Consider the following 27108-nt stretch of genomic DNA (forward strand, 5'->3'; position numbering starts at 1 on the left):
GTATCAAGAGGTGTGTGGGCTGGGTTGCTGGTGTTGGTGCCGAAGAAATCTGTCAGGGTCCTTTGTCTAGGTACATCATGGCTCGGTCTCCTGTCTGCCAAGAGGGTCTCTTTGTGTCTCCTGAGCTCAAGTAGGAACAATCCCAGGCATCTTTCATCCTCAAACTCCATGACCCTGTGTAACGGCCCAAAACCCTCTCAGAAGAGGCAGTGATATCTCCCTCGGATCTCATAATAGACTGTACATCGGCAAATGTAGTGCTCCTTTGTCTCTGCCTCTTGGTAGCATAGTTGACAAATGCGGTCATCCTAGATCTGATGCACATATCGCCCTGTCTCAATCCGTAGCTGGTGTGATGAGGTCCGGATCTATCCAATAGCACAACGTATCCCATGTGATAGGTGTACATCCATGTACGCTAGGCGGGTGATAAAATCATATGGTGAGAGGTGTAGAAAATGGCTCTTGTAATGAGCCATTTTCGTGCCTAAGGGCTCAAGGGGGCTAGTCCATGTCCTCTCTGTGTCCACTCTGTGATATCCATCCTGATCATGCGGTTTTGCTCTGAGCGGGTGAGATCCAAAAATGGACAATCCAGACTGTACTGAAAGGGTGGTAGTGCCTCTATCCGCAAACCATGTAGGTCAAACCATGATCTCATCTGAGCGTACCAGCAATGAGTATCTCCATCCTCTGCCAACTGCATGGATGAGGTCAATGCCAATCGGGAGTACCTCTGCTGAGGGAGCTCCCATAGCCGCTGTAAAAAGGTAACTGCCTGGAATAGGGCCTCGGTTACTACCGGTGCGGCACCCAGCTCAGCTCGAACAATCTCATGTGGTATTGATGATTTGCTCCGAATCATGCAGGCAATCATCATAATCAGTGGTCTCTCCATTTGCCTCCATCCCTCATCTGTCCCTCTCTGAGATCTGTGATGTATGCTGGGGCCCCCAAATTGGAGCTCCGTACAGGAGGGTCGGTGTGACAAGCGTATCAAATAGCCACAATTTGGTGCGCGGCTCTTGAAACTGTATGTGTGCACACTGCCTCTCAAGTGTCTCCAAGGCTGCATGCCCTCGAGCTAATCTAGCTATTGCCTCCTTCAGGGAGAAACGCGGTCATGTGAAAGTAACTCCCAAGTAGACATATGACCTGACGTACTCAACCGGCTCCCTTCGGAAAGTGAACCGAGGCTCTGATCTCGTCACCCATGCCTGTGTGATGTTAAACACCATAACCTTCGTTTTCCCAAGGTTCACTGTCAGATCTCTATCCGCAGAGAAAGCCTGTAATGCATCTAGGTGTCTCTGTAATCCCTCCGGAGAGTCTGAGATTAGAACAATATCATTAGCATATAACAAGACGGGTATCAACACCCCTGCTAGGCATATATATATATGCATATCTATCTATCTATCTATCTATCTATCTATATATATATATAGAGAGAGAGAGAGAGAGAGAGAGAGATAGATAGATAGATAGATATGCAGAGCCTTGGGACAAGCGGGCTTTCGGGCCTCTACACCCACTGCACAACGGATCACACCTTCGGAGCTCCCACCGAAGATGTTTTTATATAGAGATCACTTCCTCACGCGGGCTTTCGAGCCTCTACACCCACACTGCACAACGGATCACACCTTCGGAGCTCCCACTGAAGATGTTTTAATATAGAGATCACTTCCTCACGCTCACTGAGGATGGAATTATCCAGTAGCCGGGCTACCTAAGTGTTCACGTGTGTCATGCCATGCGGATTGCGATTGGCTAGATATGGGTTTCATCACACTGCCTCAGAGTGGAGACGTGAAGAGCTGAGCCTGTCTTCAGAGCCAGGGAGCTCATGCGGAGACCCAGGGAGGAGAGGATCGGTTGATTATGCCACAAAGTTTGAGACTAAGGCGCATTACATATGTCGTTGCCCAGTATACTATGAGATCCGCGGGAGGTTTCACTGTCTGTTCCATGAGGGATTTGGCCCACTCTCCAGGATCATTGATGTCTTAGACGAGCGTTGCCTAGGGCTCCTGCTGCTTGAGCTCTGCAGACTCAGGGACACTTTCTTGAGAGAGCTTTGGCCCTCGCCACCTCGACCCCTCTCTTGCCAACCAACCATTATCAGCTTCTTCCAGAATGAAGAGGAGCACACCCATACAGTGGATCTTGTGGACCCACCTCGCCAGAGAGGAGTTACCTCGAATTGGGCCTTCGCATTCCAACATGCCCAACTCCCTCGGTCCCGTGGACATCAGCCATGATCCCCTCATCGACTCTAGATCCAAGACATGCTCCATCGCCATCGAGCTACCTTTCCAGGTGACGTAGTTGAGGGAGACCTCTTGGCCATACTCATTAGCCCCATGCTTGAAATTTTGGAGAGCGGTATACCATCTAATGGGGGTTGATGCTTCTCTCATGTCACGTTCCTCGTATTCCATGAAGAGATTTGTTTCTGTAACGGGAAGCGGACGCGTGTATTGGAATCGTATAAATGTGAACAAGATTCTGAGCACTTAACACTTGAGTATTACAACCACAAAGCTGAAAATGACAGTACACTGCATAAAGGGGCCGATGATAGGCTGACCCCCCCCCTTTAGGTTATATTACCAAAAGAGTCTGCAAAGTACAAGTTTACGGGTGCCTGGGGAGTCACCACCAGCCTGCACCTGATTCTTCCAAATACATCATGAATGAATACATTTCAAACAAGAGAATCTGTAGGTACATCCGCCCTACACACAGGTACATCCACCCTGCACAAGCCTCTTCACAGGTACATCCGCCCTGCACAAGAGTATCACAATCCTCACAGGTACTCCGCCCTGCACAGGATGTAAATGGATCTTTAGGCCCTGTTTCCACGCGAGAAACTGATCCAAAAACCCGTGTTCTCTGTGAGCAAGTGTCCCCAATGCTTGCCCTAAACACCTGTTATTCCAGGAATCCTTGAGACACATCCATGCTCACATATTCCATTGCTGTCCGGCCTGTTTTGTGCAATAACCAGTCCAAAACAGCAACTTTCTATCGCGAGAATTCCACCTGTAAAGGGTCCTACAGCCCTGTGGAGGTCCCTAGAGCTGTCCTGTACTGTCCAAGTTGACTTTGGACACCTGAAACCAGCCCAAAACTCGCAATAACCAGAAATTACAGGTCTGAAATTTACCAAACAGCCCTTTAGAAGAGTGTGGGGATCATTATCCAAGCTTGTGTGAGTCCGGGAAGCAAGCAACCAGCCCTATAGCATCTCCCAAAGCTCCAACCAGCTCTCCAATGTGTTGAATCCTCAATAAAACAGCCCAAAAGGCCTCTTGAAGGAGGCGCCTTTCTCCAGTGCCACCTAAGGGGCTTGGTGGGTACACATACAGGCTGACAAGTGTCCCCATAAGGTGTCCAGGTAGGTGTCCAGCGCATAGTGCTCCATTTGTCCTGTTTGTATAAGTTTAGGTCCAACCAAATGGGAAATGGCCATAAGCTGTCCGGACTTCATTAATTTTGGTCCAACCAAATGCGAACACATTATAAGTTGTCCGGCCACTTACTAATGAGTGTGGACCTGCAGACCAATAAACTTTAGTAGTAAATGAAATAAGTTGTAAATTGAGTGTGGACGCGCAAAACCCATAAGCCCACAATTTTAGGCCCAAACAGGAGTGCACACACGTGTCCACAAGGTGCCCGGGCGTCCCCGGTCCCTCGGACTTCACAAGCCAAAATAACAAGCATTGTCCAGGCAGCAAGACAATGTCACACAAAGTAAAATAAAGTTATGGCATGCATCATTTATGCATTGTGCACATGTAAACTTGGAGAACCACCTATCATCATTCTTGTACTTGAAAATATTCCGCCTGCCATCATAACACACCATATGTGCATGGCCGGAATCCACACGGGCACCGCCCGAAAGTCCACAAATGTCCTGCCATGTCCTTGGACTCATATGCATCCACTCATATGATCCATACACATGCCCAGGTATAATACATACATGCATCCGCATGTTTCTAGGCCTGACACGCATCCGCATGTCCCTAGAATATAGGGATTTGTGACATCCCCCCGGCTTCTAATCAGTTGACCGCAACTGAAAAGCCTCCAGATAGGCCTTCAAAAGATCTGGGTAATCCTCGAAGTAGGCCTCATCCATCCATTTCGCATCCAAAGTTGAATAATTCTTGAACTTCACAAGGTACCTATGAACAAGTTTGCCTCCCGCAAGCTTTCGTTCCTTGTGAAAAACAATCTGTTCAGGTTGAAGAATCTCTTCCAGCTCATCCACCTCGGGTGGGTCTTCCAAAACGGGCTCAAACGGTGTCGGTCCCACATAAGGCCTCAATAGGCTCACATGAAAAGCATTATGCATGTTCCAATGATCTGGGAGTACAAGCCGAAATGCAACATCATTGATCTTCTCCAAGATCTGAAAAGGTCCATAGTACCTGTTGGAAAGCTTAGGGTACTTTCCCTCTTTCCCTGGCCTCTTCCGAAGGCGTGCCTTTTCAAATTCCAGCAAGACCCAATCACCTTGTTTGAATTGTACATCCCTTCTATGCTTATCAGCTGCCTTTTTATTCTTGGTTTGAGACCTCTCTATGGCTATCCGTACCTGTGCAAATGCAGTATCCAAGTCTCTGACGTACTCATCTGCTGCAAAAATTTCATCCTTTGTACGAAGGATGGGTGGTAGTACCATCTTGCCATAGATAATCTCAAAGGGCGCCTTTGCCCGTAGAAGTATGTACCGTATTGTTGTAGGCAAACTCCACAAGCGGTAAATATTTCTCCCAATCCGATTTGCGGTCAGATACATAAGATTTCAGCAAGTTGAGGACGGCTGAATTTGCTATTTCACTTTGCCCATATGTCTGTGGTGGATGGTAAGCTGATGAAAAGTTCAGCTTTGTATCCATATTGTCAAACAATGCGCGCCAAAATAAGCTTGTGGTTCTAGGATCTCTATCCCCCACAATAGATTTAGGCATGCCATGGTGTTTGAATATCTGTGCCAAAAACATCCTAGCCATATGATCTGGCTTTATTGTCTTGCGCACGGGAATGAAATGTGCCTGCTTGCTAAACCTGTCAATAATGGTCCAAATAGCATCATTTCCCTATGGCGTCCTTGGCAAATCCATAATGAAATCCATAGCAATGCTTTCCCATGGTTCATTTGGTATAGGCAAAGGTTGAAGCAATCCAGGTGCTTTATGTCGGTCAAACTTGACCTTTTGACATACCATACATTCACGTACATATGCTTCAATATCCTTGCGAATATGTGGCCAAAAGAAATACCTCTCCAAAGCTTGTGCTGTGGCCAAAATGCCTCTATGACCTGCATATGGAGGAGCATGGCACTCATCCATAACCTTATGACGAAGGTTCTTTACCACACACATACGATTTTGCATCATGAGATATCCATCTCTTATGACATAAGATGGGACAGCAATACCCTCTTGCAAATCAGCCCATACATGTGCAAAATCCTCATCCATATGATAAGTATTACGCATATCCGATAAGTCCTCATGGTATGCAACTGTAATAGCATGAACCTGTGGTCGTCTAGATAAGGCATCCGCCACCACATTCTTTTTCCCTGGAGTATGTAAAATCTGAAAATGAAACATTGAGAGGAAATTTGCCCATCTCATATGCTTCTCTAAGAGCTTACTTTGAGTCAAAAAGTATCTCAAACTTTGATGATCAGTTTTGACCATAAAAATCAGCCCCTAAAAGATAGTGTTTCCAAATAGTAAGGGCATGAATTACAGCCAACAACTCCTTCTCATAAACCTGTAAGTGAAGCTCTGCATGTTGCAAGCGTCTGCTCTCATAGGCAATGGCATGTCCTTCCTGGTTCAAAACAGCCCCTATGCAGTCCCCACTTGCATCACATTCCACGACAAAAGGTTTGTGCAAATTCAGAATAATGAGTACCGGTCTCGAGATGATTGCACTCTTCAACTTTTGAAAGGCATCTCTCTCTTCTTGTGTCCATTTAAAGATTGCTTTCTTCTTCGTTAAATCATGTAACGGAGCGGCAATGAAAGCAAAATGCTTGACGAACCTCCTATAGTAAGCACATAAACCAAGGAAGCTCCTCACTTCATGGACTGATTTCAGCTCTGGCCAATCTTGCATGGCTTGTATCTTTGCGGGATCCATGCGCACACCATCTTTTGATACAATGTGGCCAAGATAGTGAATCTCTGGGAGGAAGAGTTCACTCTTTTTTGCATTTATGTAGAGCTGATTTTCCTTAAGCTCTTTAAACACAATAGCCAGGTGCTCACGATGTTGGGCTTCATTCTTTGAGAATACAATAATGTCATCAAAGAATATACCTGTGAACTTTCTATGCTTTCTGAACACCCTGTCCATCATCCTGTTGAAGGTAGCGGGTGCATTTGTAAGACCAAAAGGCACCACCAAAAACTCATAAAGACCAAAAGCTGTCCTGAATGCAGTCTTGTGTACATCTTGAGGTGCCACTCTCACTTGATGATACCCACTCTTGAGGTCTATTCGGTTGAAACATGCCGAACCTTCAAGCTTGTCCAAGATGTCATCAATGCGCGGAATCGGAAACCGATTCTTGATGGTTATCTTATTGAGGGCACGGTAATCAACACACATCCTGTAAGTACCATCCTTCTTTTGAACAAGAAGTACCGGCGAGCAATATGGCGAGGAACTAGGCCGAATCAAACCCTTTTCCAAAAGTTCATTCACCTGTGCCATAATCTCTTCTTGTTGACTAGCACTCACCCTGTATGGTGGCCTATTGGGTGAAGAGCTACCGGGAATTAGATCTATGCAATGATCTTCCGGCCTCTCTGGTGGCAACCTTGCTGGCAAAGCATTTGCAAAACAATCTTTGAACTCATTCAAAAAGTTAAGCTTGTGTTGATCTAATGCACTAACATCAACACTAGAATGTTCAATAGTATCACGTACAAAAACCAAGTAAGAACAAGCTGATTTCTTTATTGCCTTATTAATTTGTACATGGCTTACAAGAGGTATGGTACTTCCAGTAGTACCAGCATCTATAGAGTGCTCACGGCCTCTATGTACAAAGCTGATTTTCTTCTCTTTGTAAGCCTTAACAGGCTCTAAATGGTGATGCCAGGGCATCCCCAACAAAACATCACAACCTGTAAGAGGAGCCACTAAAAAGCTCTCATGGTCGAGGTAGTCCTGTATTTGTACACGGAGCTTACCAATGACCGGAGTTACATCAACCTGTTTGCCCTCAAAGGCGGCATCTGCATTCATTTGCATTCCCATGTCTTCCACATTGAGACCTATGGCGGCAGCCATCTGTACGGATATAAAGTTATCTGTGGAAGCATCATCAAAAAGAAACAAAGCGGGCTGATCCTTCAGTTTGCCCCAAGCCTTGCATATGACTCTACTCTTGGGCTCATGCCCTGTATTACCCTGCACATCGGGTACAACATTCACAAGAGGTTTTTGCACATTAGGCTCAGCATTTTTAGGATTCTGTGGGCATTTAGGATATATATGATCTTTACTGCCACACTTAAAGCATTTTCCAGCCTTCCTGTACTCTTCCAATTGCTGTTTTGAGAGCCCAAAATTGTGGCGTTTACCCCCCGGCTTCTTTTCAGAGTCATCCTTTGCATCTCGGCCATCTTTGGGAGCATTCTTAGGTGGCTGTCCACCCTTTTTCTGGTCATAACCAGCCCTGAATTTGCTCTTGTTTTGACCTGCAAATGGCTTATTTGTGGGTGCTTTTATGTGCAAATTCTCTGCAATCATGGCTGAGTGTATAAGCTCTTGTATGGTCTTATTTGGGTACACTCCCAAGCTTTGTTGAATGATGTGATGGAGCCCCGATTCAAACTTTCTCTTCTTCTCGTCCTCTCCAATATTCATGAAGGGAGTAACCTTGAGAAGGACTTTCCAAAACTTTGCTATGTATGAAGCAACGAACTCTCCCTCATCTTGGGACAGCCAATCCCACTCCTTGCGTACATCCTTTGCAAAGTTTGGTGGTAGGAATTGATCATAAAACTGAATTTTGAAAGAAGACCAAGTTGGGGCAGCACTTCCATCAAGTATTTTTGCAAGCCACCAATCACTTGCCGTATCCTTGAGATGCATTCCCACATGCATGAGCATAGACTTTTCTGAAAAGTTTTCATTGCAAAAAGCTATCTCAAACTGTCGAATGAAAGCAAGTGCTTTGGTAGAGTCCATCCGTCCCTGAAAGTTTTCAAACTTTACATCCTTGTCACCGGACTTGAACTCTCGAGGCTTCTTCCTTCTATATGCATCCCTATGTACATCCTGTTCATCTGCATGATGATGATGCCGCGATGAAGATTCACGATCCCTCTTCGTTCTCTCTTGAGCCACACTCTCCAAATGAGTGGAAAGCTCAACACGAGAACGGATATGTCTTCTTGGAGCAAAGCGGGAATGAGTAGAGGATCCTTCATCCTTACTCTTCTCTTGACCTGCATCAAGCCTAGCACCAGGGACTCTTGTCCTTTCAGCATTTGGCACTTGCTGTGCTCTTTCTGCTTGTTGTGCATCATGTGCATCACCACGGGCAGCCATGAGGGGTGGCTTCTTGAAAGCCAAACTACCATCTGCTTCAGTGTATACATCACCCTTAACCATTAGGTATGCAAGTGCAAGCTCTCGGGGTTTCTCAACATCCATTCCTTTGCAATTGCTTCAAAAGTGACTTCATGAACCGAAGCCTTTGCCTTCGCAGCCAACACCCTTTGTACATCCGGGTCATTTTTCAATGACCTAAGCTCTTCGGTTTCAGCCCTATAGCGTTGCACTTGACGCCTCAAAGATTCCAAATCAGAATGCATAGTGTCATGAGTACCTGCATCTCCATAGACATCATTGCCTGCAGCATCTCTTGCATCCCTTGTACCATGAAATTCACGGTCCTGTGTGTTCTCCACACTGTCAGAAATGTGACTGTCCATGACACTCAAATCAGGTCACCACTTATGATTCCAAGCCTCAGACCGTTTTCCAATGAGGGGAAAAACTGAGCTCTGATACCAATGTAACGGGAAGCGGACGCGTGTATTGGAATCGTATAAATGTGAACAAGATTCTGAGCACTTAACACTTGAGTATTACAACCACAAAGCTGAAAATGACAGTACACCGCATAAAGGGGCCGATGATAGGCTGACCCCCCCCCTTTAGGTTATATTACCAAAAGAGTCTGCAAAGTACAAGTTTACGGGTGCCTGGGGATTCACCACCAGCCTGCACCTGATTCTTCCAAATACATCATGAATGAATACATTTCAAACAAGAGAATCTGTAGGTACATCCGCCCTACACAGGTACATCCGCCTTGCACAAGCCTCTTCACAGGTACATCCGCCCTGCACAAGAGTATCACAATCCTCACAGGTACTCCGCCCTGCACAGGATGTAAATGGATCTTTAGGCCCTGTTTCCACGCGAGAAACTGATCCAGAAACCTGTGTTCTCCGCGAGCAAGTGTCCCCAATGCTTGCCCTAAACACCTGTTATTCCAGGAATCCTTGAGACACATCCATGCTCACATATTCCATTGCTGTCCGGCCTGTTTTGTGCAATAACCAGTCCAAAACAGCAACTTTCTATCGCGAGAATTCCACCTGTAAAGGGTCCTACAGCCCTGTGGAGGTCCCTAGAGCTGTCCTGTACTGTCCAAGTTGACTTTGGACACCTGAAACCAGCCCAAAACTCGCAATAACCAGAAATTACAGGTCTGAAATTTACCAACCAGCCCTTTAGAAGAGTGTGGGGATCATTATCCAAGCTTGTGTGAGTCCGGGAAGCAAGCAACCAGCCCTGTAGCATCTCTCAAAGCTCCAACCAGCTCTCCAATGTGTTGAATCCTCAATAAAACAGCCCAAAAGGCCTCTTGAAGGAGGCGCCTTTCTCCAGTGCCACCTAAGGGGCTTGGTGGGTACACATACAGGCTGACAAGTGTACCCATAAGGTGTCCAGGTAGGTGTCCAGCGCATAGTGCTCCATTTGTCCTGTTTGTATAAGTTTAGGTCCAACCAAATGGGAAATGGCCATAAGCTGTCCGGACTTCATTAATTTTGGTCCAACCAAATGCGAACACATTATAAGTTGTCCGGCCACTTACTAATGAGTGTGGACCTGCAGACCAATAAACTTTAGTAGTAAATGAAATAAGCTGTAAATTGAGTGTGGACGCGCAAAACCCATAAGCCCACAATTTTAGGCCCAAACAGGAGTGCACACACGTGTCCACAAGGTGCCCGGGCGTCCCCGGTCCCTCGGACTTCACAAGCCAAAATAACAAGCATTGTCCAGGCAGCAAGACAATGTCACACAAAGTAAAATAAAGTTATGGCATGCATCATTTATGCATTGTGCACATGTAAACTTGGAGAACCACCTATCATCATTCTTGTACTTGAAAATATTCCGCCGGCCATCATAACACACCATATGTGCATGGCCGGAATCCACACGGGCACCGCCGGAAAGTCCACAAATGTCCTGCCATGTCCTTGGACTCATATGCATCCACTCATATGATCCATACACATGCCCAGGTATAATACATACATGCATCCGCATGTTTCTAGGCCTGACACGCATCCGCATGTCCCTAGAATATAGGGATTTGTGACAGTATCACTCCCATGAGATATTTCTATTCTGTTTCTATTTTATTTTTCGTTCCATGATGAGATATGCCATGGACATAATTGTATCACTTTGGTCTCATAGGCCCATTGGGTCTTTAGTAGACGTTTAATCTCTCTCTCTCTCTCTCTCTCTCTCTCTCTCTTCGCTTCTCTCTCTCTCTCTCTCTATGCCCGTTTCTCTCTGTGTGCCTTCTCTCTCTTCGCTTCTCTCTCTGCCCCCCCGTTTCCCCACCAGAGGCAGGAGACAGAGGATCATGGTATGCACAGGTCACACATTGGTTCTCACAGCATGGCCTAGACATGGATCATCTACCACCATTCCAGTATGACAGGGATGCACCACATATCCGTCTCTCATAGTGAGAGGAACAGAGTATCGAGACAGGACCTATTGCAGCTCTATACACGAGAGACATGGATATCGCCTACACAGCCTCTTCCACTGAAGATGCTATACTACAGAGATCACTTTATGAGTATCACTGATGATGGATTTATAGAGAGGCCTAGATACATGGAGGGCTTTTTACCACACGGCTCCCGAGTGGCTATTGGTCAGCTTAGTGTTTCATCACATCGATTGGAGATTGAGACTGGTAGAGCAGCACGGATCCCCCGAGAGGAGAGGGTATGCAGATTGTGCAGAGAGGAGGTGGAGAGTGAGGAGCATTATGTATGCAGATGCAGAGCATATACAGCCATCAGAGAGAGATATCCCATTTTATTCAGAGAGCCACATTCCCTACGCCAGATCTTTGAGGCAGCAGACCAGCGCATACTAGGGAGATTCATTCTAGACATACAGCGTCACAGAGAGACATCATTACAGGCTCAGACAGCTCCAGAGGGGGGACGACAGACATAGATTACTACATTTTTTCAGAGATCCATCCCACTCCCAGCCCCTACACGACAGGGAATTACTCTTCAGAGAGCAGAGACACTCAGAGCCCGCAGGAGACAGAGGACACCTGGCTTTCGGACACCACGCCTTACCAGAGAGAGATGACAGAGATCAGAGCTCAGTTTCACAGAGGGTGTGCGGAGCGACTAGCTCGCTTCAGAGCACACCCAGGCATGTTCTTCAGGGAGCTGTGGACACCCCCTTCATTGATGTATACCATTTTATATCCCCAGTATGGTACAGGATGGAGCTAGCTAGGTTGCATATCATGATTGTATACTCCATGCATATAGCTTTGCATTCTCCTAGTAGTAGAGCTCCATCCCCTCCTCCACTCATTGTACTTATTGCACACCCAGATTCAGCTTTTTAGTTCAGTACTTTTTCATTTTGTTGCGATGACAGAGGATACCCCATACAGGTACACCGATTTGTCTCATAGGCCGAGTTCGGTCTTTTGGAAGACGTTAATAAAATCTTTCTTTCTTTCTTTCTTTCTCTCTCTCTCTCTACAAGGCCAATACCAACATCTCCTCCTTGCTTGATTAGCATGGTTGTAGGCATGTTTTACACCTTGGAGGGAGATGGTTGATTGAATCACTGCTTTGTGTGAAGAGTTCCGTTGTGGTGCATGGACCATAGACCACGATTTGGATGTCCATGTGATTGGGGCAAGATGGAGGATTCTCCGGTGGACATCTTTAAAAGTTCTACACCCACTATTGGGCATTGATGACATTAGTGGGGATGTCGTAGTATCTAGTCCATACTATGCATGATGGAGTTGATGGTTTATTGTCTTGTGGATAACTACCATGAGGTTATAAATTGCACTTTCTTATAAGGTGAATTTGGGCATGTTCCTGGATTCATCTAGGTATATCTTTATGTTGTATTAGCAGACATGCAAATTTCACATTGTGAAGTTTTCGTCCAAGTTGCAACCAGTTGATATGGTGTTAATTCTTTCTATATTTAGTGGTGCATATGCCCTATCAACTATCTTTTTTGTTGTAATAATTCTTTCTATTTGTTATGATCCTTAGTGCTAGGCTTCATTATGGCTGAATCTGCCCTGTATCTCCTGTGCTCTGACAGAAACTCAGTACACAGACCTTTGTATGAATGTATGCTCTTATGTGTGTGTGTGTGCGTGCGCACGTGGGCTGTGTGTGTGTGGGAGCATATATTGATACCAAGTTCTACACCCACTATTGGGCACTGATGACGTTAGTGGGGATGTAGTATCTAGTCCATACTGTGCATGATGGAGTTGATGGTTTATTGTCTTGTGGATAACTACCATGAGGTTATAAATTGCACTTTCTTATAAGGTGAATTTGGGCATGTTCCTGGATTCATCTAGGTATATCTTTATGCTGTATTAGCGGACATGCAAATTTCACACTGTGAAGTTTTCGTCCAAGTTACAGCCAGTTGATATGGTGTTAATTCTTTTTATCTTTAGTGGTGCATATGTCCTATCAACTTCCTTTTTTATTGTAATAGTTCTTTCTATTTGTTATGATCCTTAGTGCTAGGCGTCATTATGGCTGAGTCTGCTTGTATCTCCGGAGCTTTGACGGAGACTCAGTACACAGACCTTTGTATGAATGTATGCTCTTATGTGTGTGTGCGCACGTGGGGGGGGGGTGTGTGTGTGGGAGCATATATTGATACCAAGTTCTACATCCACTATTGGGCATTGATGACGTTAGTGGGGATGTCGTAGTATCTAATCCATACTATGCATGATGGAGTTGATGGTTTATTGTCTTGTGGATAACTACCATGAGGTTATAAATTGCACTTTCTTATAAGGTGAATTTGGGCATGTTCTTGGATTCATCTAGGTACACAAAGTCCTTGCATGCCGTGCGCAGATGGAAGGCCTTGTGAGTGTGTAGACATTGGAATGACGATTTGTGGCTAGAAAGAGAGTTGGACTTAGCAAGAACTAGACTCCATGAAAAAGACAAAACAAGACAACCGGATCGAAGTTAAGCATGGGGCATGGACGTGGCTTGCTGGAATGGGCCGATGTTGGAGTGTTTAGGTCAAGGGCATGCACGCATGGATTGGTGCCGAATGGACCATAAGGTCGGACTGATCGTTCGGATTGGTGTGCATAAGTGCTGCTGGCGAAATGATGTATGTGAAGAGGGTTGAATGCAAACTAGAAACTGGCAAGGGTTTGTTTGTAAGTGGAAGATGAGTTGGGTTTGGACTTAACAGGATTTGCGTGGGTTGTTTAGCATTTGGACTATTTGGGTGAAGTACTTCTACTCTCCAAGGGGATCACTCTACCCACTCAGTGGGGGGAGCCACAATAAGCAGTAGAAGGAGGGTTTAGAAATTTACTGCACTTGCATGCTTGTCGATGTCGATGGTTGATGGATCACTTGTTGGTCAGTGGTTCACCTAAGGCGGTGTTTGGTAGCTTGTCTTTGAGGTGGGCATGCCGGTTGTGGCGGATTGGCAGTCACGGGTGTTCGTGTGCCGTGCAGCCTTCCTTCTCGGGTTGCTTTTGCTTGGCTGCTGTCGTCCTTCTTGGGCGGCTTTGTGTGCCGTGCGGCCCTCCTCCTACTCTTGGCAGTCCCCTTTGTCTCTAGGTTTCTCTTCTTCGCCGTCGACTTGGTGTTCTGCCTCCCACCCCCCCCCCTCCTCCTCTCTCTCTCTCTCTGTCTCATAGGTAAATGGATGTACCTGATCTGTCCCATAGGTCGGATTCGGCCTCCCGTGGACGTTAATATAACTTTCTTTCTTCTTTCTTTCTTTCTTCTTTCTTCTCTCTCTCTCTCTCTCTCTCTCTCTCTCTCTCGTGGCCGAGATCGGGTGAAACTCTCTCTCTTCCCTCCTCCCTCTCTCCCTCTTACCTTGGCTTGCGGATCTAGCCGGCTTCGCGAGCTGGGCGGCACTGCGAAGGTGGGCATGGCTAGCTTAGCAAGCGTGGTAGGCAGGTAGCATGTTGGCGAACTCTTCAGTAGGCGGAGGTGAACCAAGGTAGTGGTGCTGCGGCATCAAGAAGGCATGTGCGGACTAGGCAGGCATGGCTTCATGGTGTGGTTGATGATGGGGCTACATGGCGGGTGGGGTCGGGCATGGTCGCTGGCGGTGCAAAGTGACGTGCGGAGGTGAAAGGCTGCGTGCCGTCATGAGCCGAGGCCATGGGGCTCAACTCCATGGGCCACATCAACCAGTGAGGCGTGCACAACTCCATGGGCCACATGGACCAGTGAGGCATGCAAGGTAGTGGTGCTGCGGCATCAAGAAGGCATGTGCGGACTAGGCAGGCATGGCTTCATGGTGTGGTTGATGATGGGGCTACATGGCGGGTGGGGTCGGGCATGGTCGCTGGCGGTGCAAAGTGACGTGCGGAGGTGAAAGGCTGCGTGCCGTCATGAGCCGAGGCCATGGGGCTCAACTCCATGGGCCACATCAACCAGTGAGGCGTGCACAACTCCATGGGCCACATGGACCAGTGAGGCATGCAAGGTAGTGGTGCTGCGGCATCAAGAAGGCATGTGCGGACTAGGCAGGCATGGCTTCATGGTGTGGTTGATGATGGGGCTACATGGCGGGTGGGGTTGGGCATGGTCGCTGGCGGTGCAAAGTGACGTGCGGAGGTGAAAGGCTGCGTGCCGTCATGAGCCGAGGCCATGGGGCTCAACTCCATGGGCCACATCAACCAGTGAGGCGTGCACAACTCCATGGGCCACATGGAATAGTGAGGCATGCATGGTGACAACTTTTTGTTAAATAAAAAATGGTCATTTTTTAAAATAAATAAATACACACAACACATATATTCATATTTTGAAAAATAAAAATAAAAATTAAGGGGTTTTTAAATTTTATCTAATAGAAAAATAAAAATAAAGGGGGAGGGGTAAAATTAAAAAAGAGGGGTGAGGGGGGTAAAAATAAAAAAAGGGGGGGGGTCTTATTCATCAAGGAGTTGCGCATCGGTGCCGTATCCAAGACCGGCCAAAGTCCGGGATACGTTCCACTTGCATAGAGGTTGGACAATGCATGGGAGAGTACAGAGATTGGACAATGCACAGGAGGTTATTGCTAGCATTGCAGCTTGGCACAGTTGGAAGGCTAGATGCACTGAGGCCATCGAGGGTAGTTTGGTGTATGATACACAATGTATGTGTATTTGCAAGATTTGGAGTTATATCATCCACACCCTCATGGCCACTTGGGCTGGAATTCAGGGATCTCGAGGGTTGCGGAGAGAAAGCTCGGCCAGTTTATGAGAGAGTGGGATTATGGTATTTTTTTCATTGCCACTCATATGGGACCTTGTTGGCAGCACGTCACCTGATTGGTTGATATACTAGGCTCAGATACTAATTATCAGACTACTAGTGCAATGGAAGTGTGGAAAGGAATGGATGCACAACAGAAGACTTGCAGCCCACACTATTGTTCAAAAGTATCCTACTATAAACTTGTATCATTTTGTGAATAATAAATGTCTAACTGAATGTTCTGATGTACAAAAGGTGATTGATATTGCTACTCTCAGTCAAAGTCGCAGTAGACCCTGCCATCCAATTACAAGCACAGGCTTTTTTCTGGGCTCTTCCAATTGCTCAAATGCTATTTGCTGAAGAGGAGAGCTTGCAGAATATTTGATGATTATGAGGGGGGCTTGGGCACCTTTAAATAGGGTCCCATGGAGCTTACCAGCCTGCTGGAAGGGGGGCTGCCCAACCTTGCTTAACTGACTTGCTGTGCCCTGCCGGATTGGTCCAACCTGCCCGGTTGGCCCTGCGACCATTGGGTTCACACTTGACCGGTCCAGATCCTGCTTCTTGGCTGTGCTGGTTGTCTTGGTTCCCCACGTTGCTACCCAGTTGGCTACCCAGCCGGTTTATCATTTGTAGGTGGGTTGCACAAAGAGAATGCAATTTACACATAGTATGATTGGAGTCACCATATTTGAGGTGGCACCGAAAAAGCATAGCAAGTTTGTGTTCCAACACTAGACAGGTCTCAGCCAAATCAATGCACTGTTTTTTAGTCCATAGGTCACAGAAATTGTAGCACTACCAGAGCCAATTTTCCTTGACAATTTGCACACATGCATTGGTCAGCCCACCAGTTCTTGCGTATATCTGAAAGCTCTTATTAATGCTTGGGCGAATCCGATTGGCAAACAGGACTAGGCTGAGGGCTAACTTCACCAATTGATCTTTATGTTTTGCATTGCAGATCCCTAGGTATGTCCCCTGTTGATTTTCCAATGTCCCGATGTGCCACACAACTGTGCTCCCCTAATCTTGAATTCTATGTGCTACTTTTCTGATGTCTCAAAACTGTGCCAGAGGGACATATAGCATACTGGTTGGGTGTCTGGTTATTAATATACAGGTCTAGTATTCAAATCCCAGTTTGGACGAGTTTACTTTTGAAGCTTATGTTAATGTCTAGCGGAGTTATTAAGAAGGCCTTGCCAAGCACAATGAATCAATAGGAGAAATATAATGGAGCCATTAGATATTGATATATTTATATTTAGTTGAACTTTAGAGAAATGCAATCATGATTCTTGTATATCAATATGATTTTTGTTCTTTGACAGGCTCAATGGCAAAAGAGAAGCAAGTTCACTTTGCCAGATGAAGAAGATGAAGAAGCTGTTCTCACGCATGGAGGCACTGCATTGTCCAACCTTGATGACTTTGAAGACGGCATGTTTGAGGAGGAGGATGAGGACGGGAAGGAGTGTAAGGCAGCTGTATGATGGAATGCTTTTTTCTTTCTGATATGCATGTGAGAAAATCAGTGAACTGAAATGTCTTTTGATGGTGATGTGTAAACAGTGGATGAGGAACTAGTGAGAGAGTTTCACTTTGGCGGAGAATCTGTCGATGGGCATGTTCACGGTGACCAGAATAAAAAGGTGAATACATAACGGGGTGAAGTAGTTTTAATCATGGTGTTGCTTTATTAGCACACATTCATCCCTCCATATAGCAGATTAATCTGCTCTGCTTAATTGATGATTGTTTGCCATTCGACAGATGCCAAAGTCCAAAAAGGAGATCATGGAAGAAATCATTGCAAAAAGCAAGTTTTACAAGGTTTGTTTAACTTGTGTCGATTTCTTTTGCACATGATTAGTCAGGTCTGGTTTGTTGCTGAATTTTCTTCTTGATTCTTCTATTTCTCTTCAGGCACAAAAGGCAAAAGAGCGAGAAGAAGATGCAGAACTTAAGGATCAGTTAGACAAGGATTTTGCGGCACTAGCACAATCTCAGGCTTTGATTTCCCTTGTACGCCCCAAAAAAGTGAATGCTTTAAAGGCGATGGTTGGAAAGGATTCTTTCAGTAAAGGAACTATTGAGGTAGCAGGCGACGGAAGTCATGAAAAGGTACTGTAAAACAATGGCCGTTGCCAGAGGCTGATGATAGGAAGGTCTTTATATGCCTCATCATGTAGCTTGCATGTCTCTTATAATAGGTGCTCTACAGTAATATATCTCCTAGACTTATACCTACCTGTGGTGTTTTTGAAAAGCCTGACGACTTTGACAAGCTTGTTAAGGAGATGGGAATGGAAATGAGAGCCCATGCCTCGGACAGGTTAAAGACAGGTGAGGAGATAGCAGAGGAAGAAAAAGCTCGGCTTGAAGAACTTGAGGTACTTGTTGTTCTGGTTTGATTTATTTTTAGCAAGCTACAAAATGATGCCATAAAAGGTGGTGGTTTTGGGTATTAATGTCTTCTGTAGTTGTAGGTAATGGCAGTTAATTACTTGGCTTGACAACAGGAAAAGCGCAAAAAACGAATGCTTGGTGAAGTGGGTTCTGAGGACAGTGAATTAGAAGAAACAGACCCTGTGCAGGTTTCCAGAAAGATGAAACAGAAAAGGTTAGAAATCTCAGGGGATGATCTAGGTGAGAACTTTCTTATGAATGATGATCAACCTAAGAAGGGGTGGGTGGATGAAGTACTTGCAAGGAATAATGATGAGGAAGAAGATTCTAGCAATGAAGAGGATAATGATACCCCCATGGATGAAGATGGTCTCAGCAGGGAGAGTTCTGGAGATGACGGTGAAGATAGGGACCTTAGTAGCTCTGATGGAGAAGTATCTGAAGAGAGGGGTTCGGATGATGTATTATGGCAGGAAAGCGATGAGGATAATCTGAGAGTTTCACCAGGCAATTTGCAAAGCCAGAATTCTGTCAAAGGAGTTGAAGGCAAGAAACGTCATGTTGATTCTCTGGTTGAAGCAGCTCACAACTTTAAACATTCCAGCAGTGAATCTCAACTTCCTTTTGTGATTGAAGCTCCCAAGAGCTTGGAAGAGCTCAAAAGCTTGGTTGATAACCGATCAATAGACGATCTTCTAGTTGTCATACAGCGGATAAGAACATGCAATTCGATACGCTTGGCTGCTGAGAATCGAAGGAAAATGCAGGTTTACACTCTGCACTGAAGAGCACATGTTAGCTTCTTATTTTTCTCTGCATTATGAATTATGCTAGAGTTTATTTTACTCTAAAGGCTTAATGCGTGAGGTTAATCTCTCATTTCAGGTCTTTTATGGAATTCTGCTGCAATACTTTGCCTCTGTTGCTGGTGGAAAGGCCCCTGCCTTGGACAGGTTGAATGCATTGGTCAAGCCTCTGATAGAGATGACTTCAGAAACACCTTACTTTGCTGCTGTATGTGCACGGGAAAGAATAGTTCACATGCATAAGCAACTCTCAGAGAAACTGAGGAATCCAGGTCTGCCAGACGTATACCAATATATACCAAGCTACAGATAATGTTAGCCACTAGGAAAGTTTTGGGATTTCTTTTCAAGCAATTTCTTTATGCTTTTGCAGGTGTTTATGGACCTTGGCCTTCTCTCAGGTGTTTGGTGCTGTTAAGGCTTTGGTCTATGATTTTTCCGCCATCAGATTTCCGACATGTAGTGATGACGCCTTCCATCTTGCTAATGGCAGAATACTTAACGCGCTGTCCTGTTAGTTATGTACGGGACCTAGCTGTGGGCACGTTCATATGCGCACTACTTTTATCTGTGAGTTGATTGCTTTTCTTCCATTTTTTTTATCATGAGAATACAGTTTTCTCTCTTTTTATTGCCATTGTCCACATCCAATATCTTTGCATAAGATAATCTTACAGAAGGTTCATAACTACTTTAAGTGGTGGAGTCCATTCCTCACCAGAATCAAAGATATTAGTGACCAAATGCTTGAGGATAGGGAGTTCAAGATTGAGCAAAATTGTTAAAATTTTACTGTGTACATGCAGATCATGAGGCCAGCCAGAAGGCTCTGCCCAGAGGCCTTATCTTTCCTGTACGCTGCTCTAGTTTCAGCTCTACCTAAGAAAAACAGCTCTCCAGAAACAGTGAATTGCCATGGAGTAAGTATGGGTGAAAGCTCAGGGAATATCTACTCTCTTTCATGCTTATCACCAATTTTCAAGCAGGCCTCGTTTCCATCTGGTTGAGCTAAGTAATGTATATTGGTATTTTTTTCAAACTAGTGTGGGGCTTTTATGCTGGAGCTTGTAGCATCACAACCCTGGCTACATCTGCAGAGTGACTGTTCTACATCAAGTCATATAGAAGACTTGGAGTTCAATCATGTCATGACAGCAGATAGGGACTCTCCATTTTTTGGTACAGACAGATTTAGGTGATTCTCATTTCACAACTCTGTCCGTGAAGTTGCATTCGTGGATGGTCGTAATTGCTTTATTACCGAATATTTAAAACATGTTTGTTTACTAAACAATGGTTTGTGTTGCAGGATATCAGTTCTGAACTCTCTTTTGGGGACTTTGGAGGGCTTTTGTCACATATATGAAGACATTTCTTGTTATCCCGAACTTTTTGGTCCATTTGTAGCAGTGCTTCAAGACCTCTCTGTAAACAGATTCTTTCCACAGGCTATATGCACATCACTGAATGAATCACTGGGACAAATGAAGGAGAATATCAGTAAACATGAAAGGCTTCGTCAGCCTTTACGTATGCGAGTCAAAAAACCAGCTCCAATCAAGCAGTTCAACCCTAAATTTGAGGAAAAGTAAGCTTATATAAGAAATTTCGTTTTTCCTTTTTCCTTTCCCCCTCTTGAATGTATGTGGTCAGAAGACAATGCTCATATACCTCAGGGGAAAAGAGGGATGTTGGTAACACATGCTAATTTAGGCTGCAATTATGCATCTTTTTAGAAGCTTTACTTGTCACCTACATAGAAGGGCATAGCGTGGTAAGACCACACCCTTGGGTTCCCTGCTCTGGCTCCATTTGTCCATGTTTTACACACTCCCTTCTTGATGAATGCCAGGGATGGGCTGGCTTCTTTACATCGCTATGCTGTGCGCCGTGCTTTCTATTACCACCTTCAAACAATACTATGGACGACAGCTTTAGCCAAGAAGTTGCCCTTTTAGGAGCGCCCTTGGATTTGGCTACCAAGTCCTTAACATCATGCTTCTATGCCTGTGGGGTCTTATCCCTAGTTGAAAATGGCTGAAATGGGTTGAGGATGAAAACCCTCTCACTACAGCGGTAAGAGTTTCTACTTTCTTAGTTTCCATTTGGGAAATTAAGTATGGGGCGAAACCATTCAAGACTCACCTAGGTTGCACAGATATGTTTGGATGCACTTGAGTGTAGAGAAAACTTCACTACTGAAATTCTTGTAGATCCAGCGGTTGAACCTGAACTCAGTGCACTCCATGGCTGTAGTTGGATCGCTGCTGTTTTCGAGGAGGGGCTGCTGTTTTGAGGAGGGGAGGCTCTCAGTGTACAATGGAGTTGGCAGAATGCACGGGGAAGTGGGGCAGGTGTAAGGGCTTCTTGTTTGCCTCTGCTTCCAGTCGGCCCTGGTCGGCCTGCTGCAGATGGTGCATTTGATTATGGTGCCACTCCTATGGGGCCATTTGCAGCCTGTGCGCACCATGTGTGCTGCTTGCTGCTCTACCTGTGCCTCTTGCTGTTGCACAACGTGTGGGTTCTTTTGTATGGTGCCAAATTTAGTGCCTGGCAAGTGCTATGCCTGCCATCTTTCATTTGCCATTGGATCTCCAAGTATATCTTTGTTTGGTGTAAAAACCAGGATCCAGGCCACTTGGCTGCAAGCTTTGGCACTCTCATGAATGGAACCTCAGGGGGGTTGTAAACGAACCTGAACCCAGCCCCCCTTTTTCTCTCTACCTATGGCCACATTCAACCTGAACCCAGGCCCCCTTTTTCTCTCAACCTGTGGCCACCTGAATTTGAACTCACCTGTAAGGCTGGATGCCAAAATCATCCGATTGTGTCTTGACTCCTTGCTAAAAGCCTTTGGGAAGATATTTGCACTGCTTTCTTTTGTGAGGCTGTAGACTACATTGGTTTCTCCATCCGATACAAGGTCACACAGAGTGTGCTCTTCGGTGCACGAGGGTTCAATAAAGCTACTAGTGCTCTGAAGGTGTTAACAGAGATGTCACATGCGGAAGCTCTGGGAGTCTTCTTTCAGCCATAAACACCCTGCAGGAACATGCTTGATGCAAAATGCAAGTAGAAGATGGAGAGAAAAGAGGGAGATAGCTTAGTTTCAGTATATTTTCACTATAGTATGAAAAGGTATACATTCTTAGCAAGTCTTAGGCTGCCCTAGAAAAGGTTGAAAACCCTAGTCTAATCCTTGTCTATGACTCAATCCCAAGGAGGGGACTGAATGCCCTAACAATTCTTGGCGGAGCCCTTTTATAGGCTCTACACATTGCAAGAGACCTGGCCGACCTGGTGTTGGCCAACAGATAAATCCACCCATGTGACCTGCTATCCATAATCCCTGTTGGCCAGCTACAATAGCTACAGACCGATAACCTTCTAGTTTTTCTGGGGTTCTCTTGCACACTCTTGAGCCTGGCTCATGCCCTAAATTTCTATTTATTATGCTGCCCTTAAGGGATTACCTAAGAGATAAGCGTGTACATGTCATGTACATGACATCCCCTTCTACTAGAACTTCTGACCTTAGATGATTATCATCATCCCCTCGTCTCCTCATGGACTCCCAAACTTGTCATCCTTCCCTTCCTGGCAACCTTTTCAATGAAAACTCTGCCCAGTCTTTGACTCCACTCCAAATCTAATGAAGATCTGTGCATCTGTTCCACTTTGTCCCCTTGCCTTCTTGCTGTGTTCCTAATCACTTTCTTTGGTCTTCTTTTTCTGAGTAATGGGTCTGGCACTCTCACTCCACCCCTTGGAGGATCACCCTCCCTTGGAAACGTTGCCTAAAAGCCTTTCTTGGTATGCCCCAAGTGGCATCCGACTCATAGGACTGCCATTCCCCTTGGGTCTTGTGGAACACCACCAACCAGCCTCTTGGAACTTCTTCCATGTCTTGCGTTATTCTCCTTGGACTGTGCACCTTCATCTGGGAGTGACTCAATGTGTAGCCTTGTTGAGCCTGATGCTTTGATACCAATGTCACATGCAGAAGCTTTGGGAGTCTTCTTTCAGCCCTAACACCCTGTAGGAACATGCTTGATGCAAAAGGCAAGTAGAAGATGGAGAGGATAGAGGGAGATAGCTGAGTTTCATTATAGTCGATATAGTACAAAAAGGTGTACATTCTTGGCAAGCCGTAGGCTGCCCTAGAAAAGATTGAAAACCCTAGTCTAATCCTAGTCTATGACTTAATCCCAAGGAGGGGACTGAATGCCCTAATGATTCTTGGTTGAGCCCTTTTATAGGCTCTACACATTGCAAGGGACCTAGCCGACCTACTGTTGGCCAACAGATAAATTCACCCCCACCCACCCGACCTGCTGTCCATAATCCCTGTCGGCCAGCTACAGTGGCTATAGGCCGACAACCTTCTAGTTTTTCCGGGGTTCTTCGGCACACTCTTGAGCTTGGTTCATGCCCTAAACTTCTGTTTATTCTGTTTCCCTTCAGGGATTACCTAAGAGATAAGCGTGTACATGTCATGCACATGACAAGAGAAGAATGAAAAGCGGAGAGTACAAATGATCAATCAGCTAGACGATAAGCCCAAGTTGAGAGCTACCTGATAATTTTTGCCTTAAAATATAGGGTTCACCCTTTCTTGGGCTGCACGGTTGCTGTAGGAGGTTGACTATTTGTCGACTCAATGATATTCTATTGATTGATGACAGTAAAGCTTACACCAAGTACATGCTTTTATAGGCGTAAATGATAAAAGCCTTGTCTTTGACATATCACATACACTAGGGCAATGACACATGGCTAAACATACGACATCACTGGCTATCACACCACATAAAACGGCTATAAGAGGTTGTTCACTGGATTTCCACAAGTCTGTAGTGAGATTCGCACGGAGCTTTTCTACCAAACTCCATGTTCTATACAGTCCATGAATCAGCTCATAAACAGTCCATAAAACAGTGGGTACGGAGCCAAAACAGCCCCAAACTACGTGCCAAAACAAATCCAAATCAGAACCACAAATCAGCCCTAGATAAAAACTCCACACCAGTCCCAAAACAGAGCCACAAGGAACAACTCCATAACAGTCCCAAAACAGAGCCACAAATCAGCCCTAGAAGAGTTCCAAAACAATTCCAGAAGAGTCATCAGATGTGTTGCCAGATGGAGGGCAGTAGAGGGAGACAAAAAGCCTGATAAAGACAAATCGGCTAGCTTGTAGATGATCAGAAGCAAACCGGCCAGCTTTATATCAGCCCAGAAAGAAGACGACCAGCCCTGTCAGGCTCTGGGAGAAAGCGACCAGCTGTGTAGCTTCTCTGAAAGAAGACGACCAGCCTTGTAGAAGCTTTGGAAGAAAGCGACCAGCCCTGTAGGAGCTCTAGAAGAAAACGATCATCCTTGTAGGAGCTCTGCAGCAGGTCGGTCTGCTGAAAAACAGCCTTAGAAGAGATGCGCTAGCTTTTCCATAGAGGAGGAATGTGTGGATCAAGCTAGTTCCCACCAAAAATAACCCTGTCTCCTCAAAAATATCAGTTCTAGCCTTGTTTAGCAACTCGTGTAGCTTTTCTGGCCTTGTCGTGCTTATAATAGCAACTCATGTAGCTTTTCCAAGCATCCAGGCGCCCAAAGTCTGGGTCTTGGCCGGTTATCATTAAAATAGTCGAGTTCTGGTGTGTACTCACTTATAAATTTGGCCGACCAACTTCAGTGAGTGTGGACACATGCTTGCAAACCTTATAAATCCATATGAATGAATAAAAATCCACAAAACTAATGTTCCATGGTCCATCTTTGAACCTGAAAAAGCTGTATAAGCCTTCCAAACATATTCTATGCCAAACTATGGCCTAACACAGGTGTTTGCCACCGTGTGTTCCTTAACAGATCTTCCCTTCATCTGCGGAAATCCCCGTTCACACCTTGAATCTTCATGTGTGGGCTTTTCCCAAATCGTGGGAAAAGGGTCAAATGTTGACAGCACTGGGGTGGGGTTGTTCATGTGAAGTAATGTTGCTGGGAGATATTTTGTGTAGCGTACAGTAGTGCTGTCCTGATGTGGATTTCATATTTTAGCCAAGGTTAACATTTGAAAAAAACCTCACATTTGGGGCAGGGCTAGGGTCAATTGGTCAGGGCCAAAGTGCTTTCAAATGTCTAAAAAAGCTGAAGGATCTGTGTACTGGTTTGGAAGCATGCAGGTTAAATGAGGCTAGTGTTCAAATGCAGGGTAGTGTCATGGATGGGGGATTGATGCAACAGAAGCATAGTTTTTTTTTCGCAAAACAAATGTTTTGTTTTCACTATATACGTCCATTTTGTGTTTGCATTGAGGCATTGTATTCAGAGTTCCATTTCCTTTCATACTGCACTTGCTTTCTCTGCCTGACCAAAAGAAGGGAGGGGTGGGGAGTTGGTGGTTTGTTTACTCATTTTTTCTGATACATAGAGACACCCTTCCATCTATGAAGGCTCTATGTGAGTGTTAATGAGTACTTTTTTTGCAGCTTTGTTCGCGGCAGAAATTATGATCCTGATCGGGAACGATCAGAGGGAAAAAAATTGCAGCGGCTTCTCAAACAGGAAACGAAAGGTGCAGTTAGAGAACTGCGGAAAGACAACTATTTCTTACTGGCAGAGAAGGCCAAAGAGAAGGCTTTTGTTGAGGAGCAGCGAGACGAGAAGTACCGCAAAGCAATGGCATTCTTGCAGGATCAAGAAGCTTCTTTCAAATCTGGGCAGCTTGGGAAAGGACGAAGCAGAAAAAGATAGGCTCCATTCAAAGGCTTTTTTCTACTCTCTGAGCTCAGGAACAGATGCCATATCATGAAGGTTCTGAGACCAGATACAGCAACCCTGCCGAGCGGAAAAGGTTTTCTTTTCCATTATCATTTTTATTTTCTCATCAGCTGCACGTGGGTGCACATTATGAAGGGTCCTTCATCTAACTGAGGTGGTTGGAACTTGGAAGGTTCTCCAGCAGATGGGTTGCTCTTTAGAAATGCTGGTATGATGATCTTTGGAGTGGTAAAATCTTGGTTTTTTCAAGTTGGCAGCTTTTTTTCTGTGCATGCTATCATGCAAGGTGATTTCAAAACAGGCAGCTATGCCTTCCTGCCTAAAGATATAGAAGGTTTGCCTGAGGGGAAAGCAGCAGTTTAGCCACATACAGTTCTGGATGTAGCAATTTTACCACCTGCTGTCAATTGTTTTTAAACAGATCAAAGATGTCATTTATATGAGAAGTATTTATATCCTTTTTTAACAAGGAAAAGAAGAAGAGGCTATACCTGTTTGGGGTTATTAAGTTGCATGTTTACAACTTCTATATTTGTGTGCAAGAATTATTCTTGGAGTAGTCTAGTAGTCTTGCAAGCTCTTTAGTGAGAATGCAAGCTTGGGCTTGGTACACAAAATGAATGGGCCATTTGAGTGCAGTCCGTTTTTGGAGTGTTCTATGCAAAGAAAGATGATCATTCATTGGGAAGATGATGAAGGGAAGGTATTTCCATGCATGGCATTACAATCTTGCTTTGTTGGGGAGCTTTGGTGGTCCAAGAGGTCAGGACTTTGAACCCAGACACTGAGATTTGACAGTCACAACTATGATGCATGATGAGTGAAGCACGGGGATCGTAGCAGTTTGTAGGGTGTGTATCTTTAGGTGTGCATGTATTTCATGGCAGTGCAAGAATGATTTTCGCTACGATTTGTTGCATTTGGACAGTTGGCTTCACCAGTCATGGTGGTAAGATTTTTTCCATTTTTGCTGCATTTGGACGGTCAACTTCCTCTAATAAATACATTTTTTGTAAGGTCTTCAGGTGTGCGTGTATTCAATGATAGTCCAAGGCAGTAAATTGTAAGGATTATGGAGGGGGATTATGAACTGCAGAGTTTTACCACTGTTGCTTTAATTCTATACACAATTACTAATTCATATGATTTCTTCAGAGATGTAGGATTGACTGAATTAACTGGTGCTCGTGGATTGCTTCCCAAAGAAACATTGTATATTTCATTCACAAATTCTGTGCCAAGATTGTGACATT

At 45.1% G+C, this 27108-nt stretch overlaps 1 protein-coding gene across 3 annotated transcripts in view; it reads left to right on the plus strand.

Moving 5' to 3' along the window:
* LOC147606938 (nucleolar-like protein) overlaps nt 1-26359 on the plus strand; it is a 62113-nt gene extending 35754 nt beyond the window's left edge. The window contains exons 3-15 of one of the 3 annotated variants that reach the window (XR_015264916.1): nt 17195-17339; nt 17436-17515; nt 17637-17696; nt 17790-17987; nt 18134-18256; nt 18386-19039; nt 19158-19350; nt 19452-19648; nt 19885-19998; nt 20122-20273; nt 20388-20666; nt 25564-25928; nt 26037-26359. Coding sequence is in view for 1 of the 3 variants with exons in the window: in XM_086791614.1 (XP_086647740.1) it covers nt 17195-17339; nt 17436-17515; nt 17637-17696; nt 17790-17987; nt 18134-18256; nt 18386-19039; nt 19158-19350; nt 19452-19648; nt 19885-19998; nt 20122-20273; nt 20388-20666; nt 25564-25828 (2460 nt within the window). In the remaining 2 variants the exon portion in view is untranslated. Of the gene's footprint in view, nt 1-17194; nt 17340-17435; nt 17516-17636; nt 17697-17789; nt 17988-18133; nt 18257-18385; nt 19040-19157; nt 19351-19451; nt 19649-19884; nt 19999-20121; nt 20274-20387; nt 20667-25563 lie in introns of all 3 variants that reach the window. The other 2 variants (XR_015264915.1, XM_086791614.1) reach the window with 2 other exon arrangements.
* The last annotated feature ends 749 nt before the right edge of the window (nt 26360-27108 follow it).

The sequence above is a fragment of the Cibotium barometz genome, chromosome 56 (assembly GCF_041138505.1).
Source record: "Cibotium barometz isolate CiBa-2024 chromosome 56, ASM4113850v1, whole genome shotgun sequence".
Classification (NCBI taxonomy): Eukaryota; Viridiplantae; Streptophyta; class Polypodiopsida; order Cyatheales; family Cibotiaceae; genus Cibotium; species Cibotium barometz.